The sequence below is a fragment of the Thamnophis sirtalis genome, unplaced genomic scaffold (genome assembly GCF_051295495.1).
Source record: "Thamnophis sirtalis isolate CommonGarterSnake01/CBP01778 unplaced genomic scaffold, rThaSir2_p1.2 scaffold_2, whole genome shotgun sequence".
Lineage (NCBI taxonomy): Eukaryota > Metazoa > Chordata > Lepidosauria > Squamata > Natricidae > Thamnophis > Thamnophis sirtalis.
Genome location: NW_028261382.1, coordinates 43,263,502 through 43,277,520, shown reverse-complemented (window position 1 = coordinate 43,277,520; position 14,019 = coordinate 43,263,502). Strand labels below are relative to the sequence as shown.

At 42.1% G+C, this 14,019-nt stretch overlaps 2 protein-coding genes across 5 annotated transcripts in view; both read right to left on the bottom strand.

Moving 5' to 3' along the window:
• Positions 1-8,611, bottom strand: part of B3GAT3 (beta-1,3-glucuronyltransferase 3) — a 10,725-nt gene extending 2,114 nt beyond the window's left edge. Inside the window, exons 1-5 of one of the 2 annotated variants that reach the window (XM_087705194.1) lie at positions 8,478-8,611; positions 6,682-6,771; positions 5,144-5,318; positions 3,408-3,738; positions 1,420-1,710 (exon numbers count right to left, since the gene is read on the bottom strand). In XM_087705194.1, coding sequence (XP_087561320.1) covers positions 1,420-1,710; positions 3,408-3,738; positions 5,144-5,318; positions 6,682-6,763 — 879 coding nt within the window. In that variant the 5' untranslated portion in view covers positions 6,764-6,771; positions 8,478-8,611. Of the gene's footprint in view, positions 1-1,419; positions 1,711-3,407; positions 3,739-5,143; positions 5,319-6,681; positions 6,772-8,123; positions 8,346-8,477 lie in introns of those variants that run through there. The other variant, XM_087705195.1, reaches the window with a different exon arrangement.
• A 2,642-nt stretch (positions 8,612-11,253) lies between these two features.
• The window catches only part of LOC106542756 (neutral alpha-glucosidase AB), a 42,948-nt gene continuing 40,182 nt past the window's right edge, over positions 11,254-14,019 (bottom strand). For all 3 annotated transcript variants that reach the window (XM_087705193.1, XM_087705190.1, XM_087705192.1), the window contains one exon: positions 11,254-13,406. In XM_087705193.1, the coding sequence (XP_087561319.1) occupies positions 13,297-13,406 (110 nt within the window). In that variant the 3' untranslated portion in view covers positions 11,254-13,296. The remainder of the gene's footprint in view (positions 13,407-14,019) is intronic.

Genomic DNA, 14,019 nt, shown 5'->3' with positions numbered 1-14,019 from the left:
CGTTTGAAACAAACGTTCAGGGAGAGATCAAGGACTCCACAGTCGTCCTCCCCCTGCCCTTCCCCTCCTCCCCTCCTATTCTCCTTCTATTTTCCTCCTCTGATTCTCCTCCTCCTCCTCCTCCTCCTCCTCCTCCTCCTCCTCCACAAACTCACTTCTTTCTAGCCCTGATGATGTAACCTAGCCAGGTCACGAAACGTCTGTAAGCCAGCCGCCCAGCTCAAGAGAGCCTCAAGGACTCCTCCTTTCAACCCTGAGCTAGGAATATTCTTCTCCCACCGGCAATTCAGTGAGTCGTGCCTGATTTTAGAGAGCCGAGGTGGCGCAGTGGTTAGGGTGCAGCACTGCAGGCCACTTCAGCCGGCTGTTATCTGCAGTTCAGCGGTTCTAATCTCACCGGCTCAAGGTTGACTCAGCCTTCCATCCTTCCGAGGTGGGTGAAATGAGGACCCAGATTGTTGTTGGGGGCAATATGCTGACTCTGTAAACCGCTTAGAGAGGGCTGAAAGCCCTATGAAGCGGTATATAAGTCTAACTGCTATTGCTAGATAGATAGATAGATAGATAGATAGATAGATAGATAGATAGATAGATAGATAGATAGATAGATAGATAGATAGATAGATATAGATGATAGCTAGATAGCTAGATAGCTAGATAGATATAGGACCCAGACTGTTGTTGGGGGCGATATGCTGACTCTGTAAACCGCTTAGAGAGGGCTGAAAGCCCTATGAAGCGGTATATAAGTCTAACTGCTATTGCTAGATAGATAGATAGATAGATAGATAGATAGATAGATAGATAGATAGATAGATAGATAGATAGATAGATAGATATAGATGATAGATAGATAGATGATAGATAGATAGATAGATAGATAGATAGATAGATAGATAGATAGATAGATAGATAGATAGATAGATAGATAGATAGATAGATAGATATAGGACCCAGACTGTTGTTGGGGGCGATATGCTGACTCTGTAAACCGCTTAGAGAGGGCTGAAAGCCCTATGAAGCGGTATATAAGTCTAACTGCTATTGCTAGATAGATAGATAGATAGATAGATAGATAGATAGATAGATAGATAGATAGATAGATAGATAGATAGATAGATAGATAGATATAGATGATAGATAGATAGATGATAGATAGATAGATAGATAGATAGATAGATAGATAGATAGATAGATAGATAGATAGATAGATAGATAGATAGATATAGGACCCGGATTGTTGTTGGGGGCGATATGCTGACTCTGTAAACCGCTTAGAGAGGGCTGAAAGCCCTATGAAGCGGTATATAAGTCTAACTGCTATTTTAGTGACCTTTCTAGCCACGGTCGTTCAGCGAGTCCTTGCTCACAATCACGAAGCCCCGTGGACTCTGCCCAGCAGAAGCCCCTCCTTCTAACCTTGCTGCAGTTGTCTGCCTTTGGCTCCAGCTCTTCCATCGAGACCAGCGACTGCAAGAGGCTGCTCTCCAGGTAGCCGCGCTCGGCCAGCAGGTCGAAGCGAGCCTCCGGGTTGGCCAACAGCAGCGAAAGGGCCACGGCGAAGCCCGCCATGTCGACGGGGAAGGGACGGTTGGGCTTCCACGCCGTGTAGAAACCCGCCACTCGGCCGTTCTCCACCAGGGGCCGCTCAAAACGGAGGCCTCCCACCAGGCCTACGGGCCAGACCGAGACACGCTGGGTGGAACGGATCTGTTTGGGAGAGAAGGGGAGACAATCAGCAGGGGGACCTCCGCCCGGCGACCTCCCCTGCCTTCCTTCCTTCGCTTGCTTAACCGTCGTTTAAGGATGTCCCCGCATCTCTTATTCTCTTTTGCTGGTTTAGCTTTGCTTTCAATTCGTTTTTTTAAAAATAATTATGATATGTTTTAAGTAAGGATTGTCTTGCGATCGATCAATCAATAGATAGGCAGACAGATAGATGGATGGTAGGGAGATGATAGATAGATAGATAGATAGATAGATAGATAGATAGATAGATAGATAGATAAAATAAAGATAGATAGATAAAGATATAGATAGACATATATAGATAGATAGAGATAAATACAGATATCTATATCTATATCTATATCTATATCTATATCTATATCTAACTATCTATCTATCATCTATCTATCATCTATCTATCATCTATCTATCTATCTCTATCATCTATATAAATATAGAGATAGACAGAGATAGAGATAAATAAAGATAGATAGATATGTATAAATAAAGATAGATAGAGATAAAGACAGACAGATAGATATAGATAGATAGATAGATGGATAGATAGATATAAATATAGACAGACGGACAGACAGATAGATATAAAGATAGATACATACATAGATAGATAAATAAAGATAGAGATAAAGACAGACAGATATAGATATAGATATAGATATAGATATAGATAGATAGATAGATAGATAGATAGATAGATAGATAGATAGACAGACAGACAGACAGACAGACAGACAGACAGACAGACAGACAGACAGACAGACAGAGATATAGACAGGGACAGAAAGATAGATAGATATAGATAAATATAGATACATACATACATACATACATAGAGATAGATAAATAAAGATATAAAGACAGATAGATACAGATAAAGATAGATAGATAGATAGATAGATAGATAGATAGATAGATAGATAGATAGATAGATAGATAGATAGATAGATAGATAGATAGATAGATATAAATATAGACAGACGGACAGATAGATAGATAAAGATAGATACATACATATAGATAGATAAATAAAGATAGAGATAAAGACAGACAGATAGATATAAATATAGATAGATAGATAGATAGATAGATAGATAGATAGATAGATAGATAGATAGATAGATAGATAGATAGATAGATATAGATGGATATAAATATAGACAGATGGACAGATAGATAAAGATAGATACATACATAGAGATAGATAAATAAAGAGATAAACATAGATAGATGTAGATAGAAATATTGACAGACAGAGACAGATATAGATAAATAAAGATAGATAAATACATACATAGAGATAGATAAACATAGATAGATAGATAGATAGATAGATAGATAGATAGATTGATAGATAGATAGATGATAGATAGATAGATATAAATATAGACAGACAGACAGACATAGATAAAGATAGATACATACATAGAGATAGATAAATAGATAGAGATAAACATAGATAGATGTAGATAGAAATATAGACAGAGACATATATAGATAAATAAAGATAGATACATACATAGAGATAGATAAACATAGATAGATAGATAGACAGACAGACAGATATAGATAAAGATAGATAGATACTGTAGATAGAGAGAGAGAGAGAAAAAGAGAGAGAGAAATGGAGATAATAGAGATAGATTGATAGATCCACTGACCTCATCAAAGAGGCGAAGGCTGTACGTGTTGTCGTCATCCGCGAAATACACCACGCCTGTGTCAGGGAGCTTGCGGTGTTCGCGCAACCACTGCAGGGCTAAATTCCTCTGCTCCACCCCGCGCGGCTTTAGCCAGTTGGGGTCGCTCTCCTTCCGCTTGTGCTCCTTGGGGGTCTCGGTGTGGAGGTGGGTGAAAGGCAGCTTACTCTGGGCCAGCAGCTCGGAGACCAGCTGAGTCTTGCCCGGCGAGTCCTCGACCACGATCCAGTGCAGGTTTTTGACGTGCATCAACGTCTGGGAGAGACGGACCAGCTCGGCTTTCTGAACCAGCCTGCCAGGTGGGGAGGAAGGATCGAGTGGTTGGGTTAGAGACCCCTGTGTCCGAACGAGGGAGGCTGTTTTTCTTTGCCTTTTTTCTCTCTCTCGGTTTCTCTCCCGCCGTCTTTCCTCTCTCCTCCCTCAAGCACCAGTCTTTTGCTTAGAATGAGAACCCTCCCTCCTATTTTCTTTCTTTCCCTCCCTGTTTTCCTTTCTTCCCTTCTCTCTATGCCTATCCATCTGTCCATCCTATCTCTCTCTCTCTCTCTCTCTCTCTCTCTCTCTCTCTCTCTCTATCTATCTATCTATCTATCTATCCCTATCTCCCTTTCTATCATTTATCTATCTCTATTTTTCCATCATCAATCTGTTTCTCTATCTGTCTGTCTGTCTGTCTGTCTGTCTATCTATCTATCTATCTATCTGTTTATCCATCCATCTTTTATTATCTATCTATCTATCTGTCTGTCTGTCTGTCTGTCTATCCCTATCTCCCTTTCTATCATTTATCTATCTCTATTTTTCCATCATCTATCTGTTTCTCTATCTGTTTCTCTATCTGTCTGTCTATTTATCTATTTATCTGTTTATCCATCTTTTATTATCTATCTATATCTATCTATCTATCTATCTATCTATCTATCTATCTATCTATCTATCTATCTATCTATCTATCTACCTACCTACCTACCTACCTACCTACCTACCTACCTATCCCTATCTCCCTTTCTATCATTTATCTATCTCTATTTTTCCATCATCTATCTGTTTCTCTATCTGTCTGTCTGTCTATCTGTTTATCTATTTATGTTTATCCATCCATCCATCCATCTTTTATTCTCTCTCTCTCCCTATCTCCCTTTCTGTCATTTATCTATCTCTATTTGTCCATCATATGTTTCTGTTTGTGTCTGTCTGTCTGTCCGTCTATCTATCTATCTATCCATCCATCTATGTATCTATCTATCCCTACCTCCCTTTCTATCGCTTATCTATCTCTATTTGTCAATCATCCGTCTGTCTGTCTATCTATCGTCCATTAAAACAGCAAATGAATAAGACAATCTTCACTTCAAACCATTATACAATAATTATTTTTAAAAAAAGACTTAAAAGCGAAGCTAAACCAGGAGAAAAAAATAAGGGATGGAGGGACGTGGATAACAAGGGAGCCATCCCACCACTTCACCCATCCCCTGGAGCCCCCTAGCCGGCTGGCATAAGCAGGAGTTGACGGAAGTTCTGGAGGGATGAGACCAACCTTACCTCCGGAGGGAGAAGATTCCACAATACGGACAGAAATAATACCACTTGAGACCAGGAAAAGTGGGGAGAGAGGGAGAGAGCCAAACCATTGAAGAGGCCCTGATTTCTCAAATGAGGTTCAGCATCCTCCTCTTGGAAATTCGGTCACTTACCTGGCATAGGTGGGCGTGACCACGTAGATGATTGGTGTTTCTTCTGTCGGCTCCGGCATTTTTTCCAGGCCCTGCAACCGCTTCACCTCTCTTTGTAACTGAGACAGACGCTTCTCCTTGGCGTGGATGAGGTCACTGGCAGCCTTCAGGTGTTGGCTGCAATCACAGGGCTGCCCTGCAGAGGTGGTGCAGTGGTTAGAGTGCAGCACTGCAGGCTACTTCAGAAGTCTGGGAGTTGACGTCCATAGGTCTTAAAAGTAGCCAAGGATGAGATGAATTGCTGCATACATTATGTAATGTATGTAGCTGGCTGAATTTCAGTAAAGTAGCAATAGCAATAGGAGTTAGACTTATATACCGCTTCATAGGGCTTTCAGCCCTCTCTAAGCGGTTTACAGAGTCAGCATATCGCCCCCACAGTCTGGGTCCTCATTTCACCCACCTCGGAAGGATGGAAGGCTGAGTCAACCTTGAGCCGGTGAGATTAGAACCGCTGAACTGCAGGTAACAGTCAGCTGAAGTGGCCTGCAGTACTGCACCCTAACCACTGCGCCACCTTGGCTCTTAGAACGCGATTTAAATAGTGAGAGAAATCCGCTTTGAACTGTTCATTCCAGTTCCACCCGCTGTAGATTATTATTATTATTACTAATTATTAAAGAGGAGGGGGTCTTCAAATTCCAAATGCTCAGAAACAAATGTCATGTGTATGTATGTTAGAAATTTTTCATTTTAATCACAGTTTTCAGTTTTTAATCACAAGATTCCCTTTGGAGCACTTAACCTTGTGTGAGCTTCTTTGAGTCAAATTTGTAATAATACATTTTTATTGTAAACTGCCCAGAGTCACTTAGGTGAGATTGGCAGTATAAAAATGTGATAAATAAATAATAAATAAATAAATCTTGCTTGGCAATGGAAATGTTGGAGCCAATAGTGGTCGTAAGTCGAGGACTACGTGTGCAAACGCAGACTTTTTTCTATACTCTTGGGAAGTGTTAGGTAAGCTCCCCGTTGGGAGAGCGAGTGCGTTCAGAGAAGCGTTGTGAGAGTTGTGTTGGAGAACACACAAACCAGCATACAAAGACACTGCAGTTTAAATAGGCTTTTACTTTCGTGGAAATAGAGGTATCAGAGTCCATCAAACAGTCCAAGTCATACGCGGATAAGACAATCAGTCATCAACGTCTTTCAGTTAAGGGATAATCCAAATAACATAGCCCAGTATCATACAAACAGTCCGATACTCAAAGTTCGCTAGCAGTTGCAAAACTTACAATAGCTCACAACACTTTCTAACAGCCAGCTTCCAAAACACTCAGATCAGATCAGCCCAGCATCTAACAGAGAGAGCTAACAGTCATTCTGGCTCCCTCTTATGGCCGATTGAGGAAACAGCAACCAATCACATTTTACAGTATGATTTCAAGAAACACGTACAGCATTGTTACATGATTTATATATTGCCAACCCAACCGTTAGATTATATTCCTAACAGGAAGGACAGATACATTCTTGATACCAATTGTGATACTCACCCAATTGCATCAACGCGTACATGAGGCCAATCACGGACACCAGGAAATAGATGACAAAAACATTTTTGAGTTTCACCTTCATGGCACAGCCTAAGGAGAGAAAGAGAGGCAAAATGTTTAAACCAGGTATGGATAGAGACAAGAAGAGTGTTGTATTTCAAATAAATGTGGTTTTGTGTCACCAACAATATGTGGAGGATTTAATGCCGTATCTTTGTTGCAGCAGCATCAAAACCATACACCAACGGCAATTTTTTTTTTACTTCTCCAGAAACAAATTAATGGAAGAAAAGTGAAGATGAAGGGCTCCAGAAACCAAATGAATTGTAATGTTGATAAATATTAATAAACAGGGTGAAGATTTCTGGAGAAGTAAGAAGTTGGCAGAACATAATTTCATTTTAATTTATGCTTATTAGTGTCCATTCAAATTGACAATAAAGTATTCTATTCTCACCTATCCTATCCTATTTGTATTTTATTCCATTTTATTCTCTATTCTATTCTATTATTCTATTCTAAATTCTATTCTATTCCTATTCTATTCCATTTTATTCTCTATTCTATTCTATTCTCACCTATCCTATCCTATTTGTATTCTATTCCATTTTATTCTCTATTCTATTCTATTCTATTATTCTATTCTAAATTCTATTCTATTCCTATTCTATTCCATTTTATTCTCTATTCTATTCTATTCTCACCTATCCTATCCTATTTGTATTCTATTCCATTTTATTCTCTATTCTATTCTATTATTCTATTCTAAATTCTATTCTATTCCTATTCTATTCCATTTTATTCTCTATTCTATTCTATTCTATTCTATTCTATTGTCTCCTAGGATGGTTTCCTAATACAGATTGTTTTTTTTTTACCTTTCAATTTAAAATGCCAAAAACAAAGTTAAACAGCTATAATAACATTTTTTCTCCCTTTTGATATTTATTTTATTTTTACTTTTCATTTATTTATAAAATTTATTGCCCTCCCATTTCACCACAGGGTAACTCCGAGCGGCTTACAATATTAAAATTGTCATTATAACTGAAAGTATTTTAACCCTAATTTAATGTTTAATTTTAAAGTTAATTTTAGACATTTTTTTAATTACTCGGTTATGTTTACTGTACACCATCCAGAGCCCCTCCTTGAGGGAGACGGTTAAGAAATATGAAATATAAATAAAAAATAAATTTCCAGCTAAGAAAGCACCCAACTCTACCCTTCTGCTTCCTTCAATCCCATCTTCCAATGCCACAGGGGGTTCCACTAAGGCCTACTGTGCTACTATAACTCCCATCATCCCCAATCCCACTTTCCTTCATCCAGAACCTCACATCACTCCCAACCTTCTCCTCCTAGTATATTTTGATGTACCTCCTGCCCCACTCTGCACCTTCTAGGTAGAGACTACAACGCCCATCATCCCCCCCACCCACCTCTTGCTTTCCAGATTCAGGTGTGCTGTACTACAACACCCATCATCCGCTCTACAGCCTCCTGGACAGGTGCAAAGCGGCTTGTCCCCAACCTGTCTACCTCTCAATACACTGACATAGAACCCATCATCCCCTACCGCCTGACTGGTGGGGGTGGGGGGTGGGGATGATAGGTAAGAATATCAAGGAGGGCGCCAGGTTGGGGAAGGCAGCCCGGTTGGCCTCCCTCCATCTGCGCAGGCGCAGTTGCTTCGCACCCCCGAGATTCCGCAGCCCGACGACGGCCGCGGTGAAGACGGCGGGGAGACGGTGTAACACCGTTACCATGGCAACGGAGGCAAGGCCTAAGCTCACCGGTTGCTTTTGTCGCCGACCAGGGCGAAGGGAGAAGTACCGGGCTTGCTCCTCAGCTCGTCAAAGCCCTTCCATCTTAACTGGGGTCCGCGCTTTTTTCCCCTCGCCCTCCTGCGCGGTCAGGGAACCACTTCCGGTCCGTCTGATTTCGGACTCCCACGGAGTCCGTTGCCATCCAGGGTCCCCCGAGCAACTCCTTCCGGTGTTCTCGGGTTCCCCCTGAACGCGCCCCGCCCGCCAATTCAAATATAAACCTCATCTCATTATAATAGCTGTCCATATATTTTGCAGCCCTGCGGGTTTTTATTCCAATATTATGTAACGATCCTGAAATACATTTTACACATCGACCCAATTAGGCTCTACTTAAAGTGTATTAAAAGAGAGGGATTCCTTGCGGTACTCTAAACTCATTAAAACGGTTAAAGGGAAGCCATAGAGCAGGAGTCGTCAACCTTGGCGACTTGAGGACTTCAACTCCCAGAATTCCTCAGCCAGCATGGGATTGCGTTCATGCAGCCAGCACTCTGGGAGTTGAAGTCCACAAGTTGTCAACGTTGGAGAGCCCCTGCCATAGATGGCAGAAGAGCTGAAGGCAACTCGATGTAGGAATTGTCTGTAGATGTTGGGACCAAAAGAACTAGAGATGTTGATGCAGACATTGCCACCCTGGAGACACAAAGTGTCTCAAGCAGTAGGAATAAGAGTTGGAAGGGACCTTGGAGGTCATCTAGTCCAACCCACCGCCCAAGCAGGAGACCCTACACCATTTCTGCAGATGGCAGTCCAGTCTCTTCTTGGAAGTCTCCAGGGTTCAAGCTCCCACAACTTCTGAAGGCAACTTCTGTTCCACGGGTTGATTGTTCTCCCCGTCAGGAAATTCCTCCTTATTTTTAGGTTGAATCTCTCCTTGATCAGTTTCCATTCATTCTTCCTTGTCTGGTCTTCAAAGGTGCTTTGGAGAATAGCTTGACCCCCTAACTCCTCTCTGTGGCAGCCCCTCAAATATTGGAAGATGCCCTCCTGTCTCCCCTTGTCCTTCGCTTCCCTAGACCAACCAAGCCCAGTTCCTGCCAACTGTTAATCGTATGTCTTAGCCTCCAGTCCCCTCATCATCTTGGTTGCTCTTCTCTGCACTCTTTCTAGAGTCAAAGGATGACATTGCTAACAGCAAAGGTTGTCCCACCCCAGTAGAAACTGTGATAAGGTCATTTACTACTCCTGCAAAAAAAAGTCATGGAGACCGGTGATTTGTTATAATTGTGGACGCCAAGAGTCACTACAGACCTAATGGGAAGTTTTAAATTTTACAAAGTGCCTTAGCTTCCTTGAAATCTCTTCAAGAAGGAATGAAAATGATTTTAAAAAAATATCTTTAAAAAGGATTGCTCGCTTATTATGGTTTCCTAGGAAAGTAATCTCATACCTCAATATACAATAGTAACAGCAATACATTCTCAAAGGAAAACCATTGTAAAGGTTGTTTTTTAAGATAGGCCACTGAGCTAAAGGTACGTAGAGATTCTCCGTCCTCCAGATCCTGGTTTTCCCAAAGGTGCTTTTTTCAGGAGGCAACTGGACTTTCTTGTTTTTTTCATTTGAAGGCATTTTGCTTCTCATCTAAGAAGCTTCTTCAGCTCTAACAGGATAGTGGAGAATAGGATTTATACTCGTGGCAGACAGCTAGTCGTTTGCGTCCTTTTAGAGGGTCATTGAGGCCACTTGGAGGTTTATCTTCAGGATCACCTGAGTAGAATGGTTTTCCAGAGGAAGAATTGCAGATTACAGGAATGATTTGCACCACTCAGGTGGCCCTGAAGACACAAATAAACCTCCAAGTGGCCTCAACGACCCTCTAAAAGGAAGCAAATGACCAGCTGTCTGTAAGGAGTAGAAATCCTTCCATTCCCCACCATCCAAATCAGAGCGAGAGAAGCTTCTGGGATGAGAAGCGAAAAGTCCTGGAAGAAAAAAAAAAAAACACCTTCCTTTCTGAATCAAATCTGCTAATTTCTGACCAAGAGCCTTCAAGCAGGTATTTTGTTAGAAAAAGAAGCGTTTGACCTTTAGCGCAAAAACTACCCCCTCAAAGTTAATTCAAATCACCCTGGGTTATCTCCACTGTGTTGGAAATGTGGAAGAAAGGATAGCACATTCTACCATATTTGGTGGTCCTGTACTGAGGCCACGAAGTACTGGAAAAGGATTAAAAAATGGCTAAAAGAGGTTACCGGGGCAAACATGGAATGGAGACCCGAGAACCTTCTACTAAGCATTAAACCAGAAAACATAAGCAGTTCAATATGGCATTTGAGCCTACATATAATTGTGGCCGCAAGAATAACTTATGCACAATTTTGGAAATCCACTACCATACCGTCGGAAGATGCTATAATTAAAAAGATCTATGAATGTGCAGAAATGGACAGAATGACGGGTTGGCTGAGGGACAAAGGAGAAACAGAACATTACCTTAGCTGGAACTTGTGGTATATGTGGGCGACAAGGAGAACAGCAGGGACTTAAAATGGGGAAAGTTAAAAGTGAACATGGGTATTGTAATAGATCCCTGAATTTTGTAATGAGAAGATGTGGCTTAGAGACCTAACAATGAGGAAGGAAAGAAAAAAGTTGGGCTGTGAATGACTGTCACCGCGGGGGGGGGGGGGGAGTTGTATGTTTAAAATTGTATTTGTATCTGTATGTTTTACTCTTAAAAAAATGTATAACTAATAAAGATTACTTTAAAAAAAAAGTTAATTCAAATCACAACGGCGAGACTTTACGGCATTTTTATTTTTAATTCTCCATCTTTTTATCAAAACACTCAAGTCAGTAAAAGCTTTTTACCTGCGGATGTCGTGGCAGTCAGGAAGGGATAGAAAAGATTTCGGTGTGCGTCTGTTTGTGTGTGTGTGTTTGGGTATGTGTTTGTGTGTGTTAAGGAATTGATTTTTATTTTTATTAACTAAAAGCCCAGCTCTGTGTCTTTTTTTTTTTCTTTTTCCGCCTGGCGAACACGTATTCAGGAAGAAACCAGCCAGAATCGGGAATGTTAATCCACAGACACTTACGGATAATAATAATAATTAAAACAAAAACAAAAACCACATAACAAAAGCTTCTGGCTTGTAGGCAGGAGAGAAGCTCCAGGGAAGGAATGGGAGGAAGGAGGCAGAGCGGCTAAAAGTATAAAAGAAATAAATCCAGCCCTTCCCGCAGGCAGATGCACCCCTAATTCTCTCTTTCCTGCAAGGAAGGGGGGGTGCTTTTCTAGCAGCTCATGCCCCCCCCATGCGATCCCCCCTGCCCTGTTTTTTTTCCCTTGGTCCCCGTGGAGGATAGTCATTTGCCACTTCCTCACAAGCCTAAGTCTGGTGACTAACCACAGCAACATTCCATCTTTTATCTTTACATGATCTGTTTTTTTTTCCGGCCTTCCCCACCCAAAATAAAAACCGCCTTTAACAGTGACAGTGATTCACTGACACCTTGGTCACTCCTTTTCCTTGGAAACAGAATATTCTCCCCCCACCCCACCCTCAAGTCTGGGAAGAAAAAAAGACAAAAACGTAATGATTTACCAGGAGGAGCCTCCTGGGAGGGGCCAGGGATTAAGAGTGAGGTTTTTGTGGTCTGGCTACACACACACACACACACACAACGTCTTGCAAACTGCAACGGGATGGTGGTGGTGGTGGGGAATTGTTGCACTACATTCTCCGGTTGGCAAAGAAAAGGGGAAAGGCAGTCCTCGCCAAACCGTCCAATTGGATTTTCTGTTTTGTTCCCCACCCCACCCCACCCCGCTCCCAATGGGTTGATTTCAAATCTTCAGCCAGAACATGTGGGGCAGAGATGAAAGGGGGAAAAAAAGACGGTGCAAAGAAAGAGTGCTAGGCCCACCAACTTTGGAAAAAGGCAACAATCCAGGTTTGCATTTTCCAGAAAAAAATTGATTGGGAGAGAGAGAGAGGGAAGGGTGTGTGTGTCTCCTTGTCTTGGCCTTCCAGTCCCCGAAGAGGGGGAAAAAATGGGTTGCAATCCTCGTTTTACAGCAAATATTGCTAAAAGTTGGAGGGAGGGAAGAAAGGAGGGAGGGAGGGATACAGAGACGGGGCGGGGGGGGGAGGAAGGAGAGAAAGAAGGAAGGGGAGAGAGGTAGGAAGGAGGGAGACGGGAGCGGGGAGACGAAGGAAGGAAAGAGAGGCAGGGAAGAAGAGAAGGAAGAAGAAATAGGAAGGAGGGAAAGAGAGATGGAGGGAGGAACATAGAAAGAAGAGAGGAAGGAAAAAGACCGGAGTGGGGAGATAGGAAAGAAAGGGAAGAAAGAAGAGAAGGGAAAAAGAAAAGAGGGAGGAGGGACGAACAAAGGAAGAGGAGAGGAAGAGGAGGAAAGAAAAAATGGGGAAGTGGAGACATAGGAATGAAAGGGAGGGAAGAAGAGAAGGAAAAAAGAAGGGATGAAGAAAGGAAAAGGAGAGAGAGAAGAAAGGGGGAAGGAAAAACACAGACAGGGGAGGGACTGGAGGAGAAGGAAGTAAAGAGGGAGGAAGAGAAGGATAAAAAAGCCAGGGGGAGGAAAGGGAAGGAAACGATAGCCCTCTTCCATTTAACGCCTTCTAAACTGGGACACTGGACATCAGATAGTGGCAGTGGGCAGCTTCTCAATCGATCTACCCAATGGATGGGTGGCGGGAGGATAGGATCCTGACCTAGAGCTCCTCAAACCCCGCCCCAACCACCCCCCCAAAATCTCCCTGCCCCTCTGCCCAGCCAATTCTTGTGTCTCCCCCGTCCCCCCTCCCGCCTCGTGCCATTATCGTAGCGAGATGCTCCAGTCTTCTCCGACGTTCACGGCGGGCTTGCGGATGGTTAGAACGGAGGTCTCGGCTTCGTGGGTGAAATCCAGGCGGGTCTCGCCAGCTCCTGGATAGTTAGAGGTGGGAAGGGGGGGAGGGGGAGAAGAGAGAGAGAGAATAAGAGTTGGAAGGGACCTTGGAGGTCTTCTAGTCTAACCCTCTGCTCAAGCAGGAGACCCTATAGTACCATTCCAGAAAAACGGTTGTCCAATCTAGAAGATTATAGACTAACAGAGTTGGAAGGGACCTTGGAGGTCTTTTAGTGCATCCCTCTGCTTAGGCAAGAAAGCCTACACCACTTCAGACAAATGGTTGCCCAAAATATAGAATAGAATATAGAACAGAATAGAATAGAGTAAAATATAGAATAGAATATACAATAGAATAGAATAGAAAATAGAATGAGTAAAATATAGAATAGAATATACAATAGAATAGAATAGAAAATAGAATAGGAGTAAAATATAGAATAGAATATACAATAGAATAGAAAATAGAATAGGAGTAAAATATAGAATAGAATGGAATAGAATAGAAAACAGAATTGGATCTTGGAGGTCTTCTAGTCCAACCCCCTGCTTAGGCAGGAAATCCTACACCACTTCAGACAAATGGTTATCCAACATCTTCTTAAAACCTTCCAGTGTTGGAGCATTCACAACTTCTGGAGGCAACTTCTG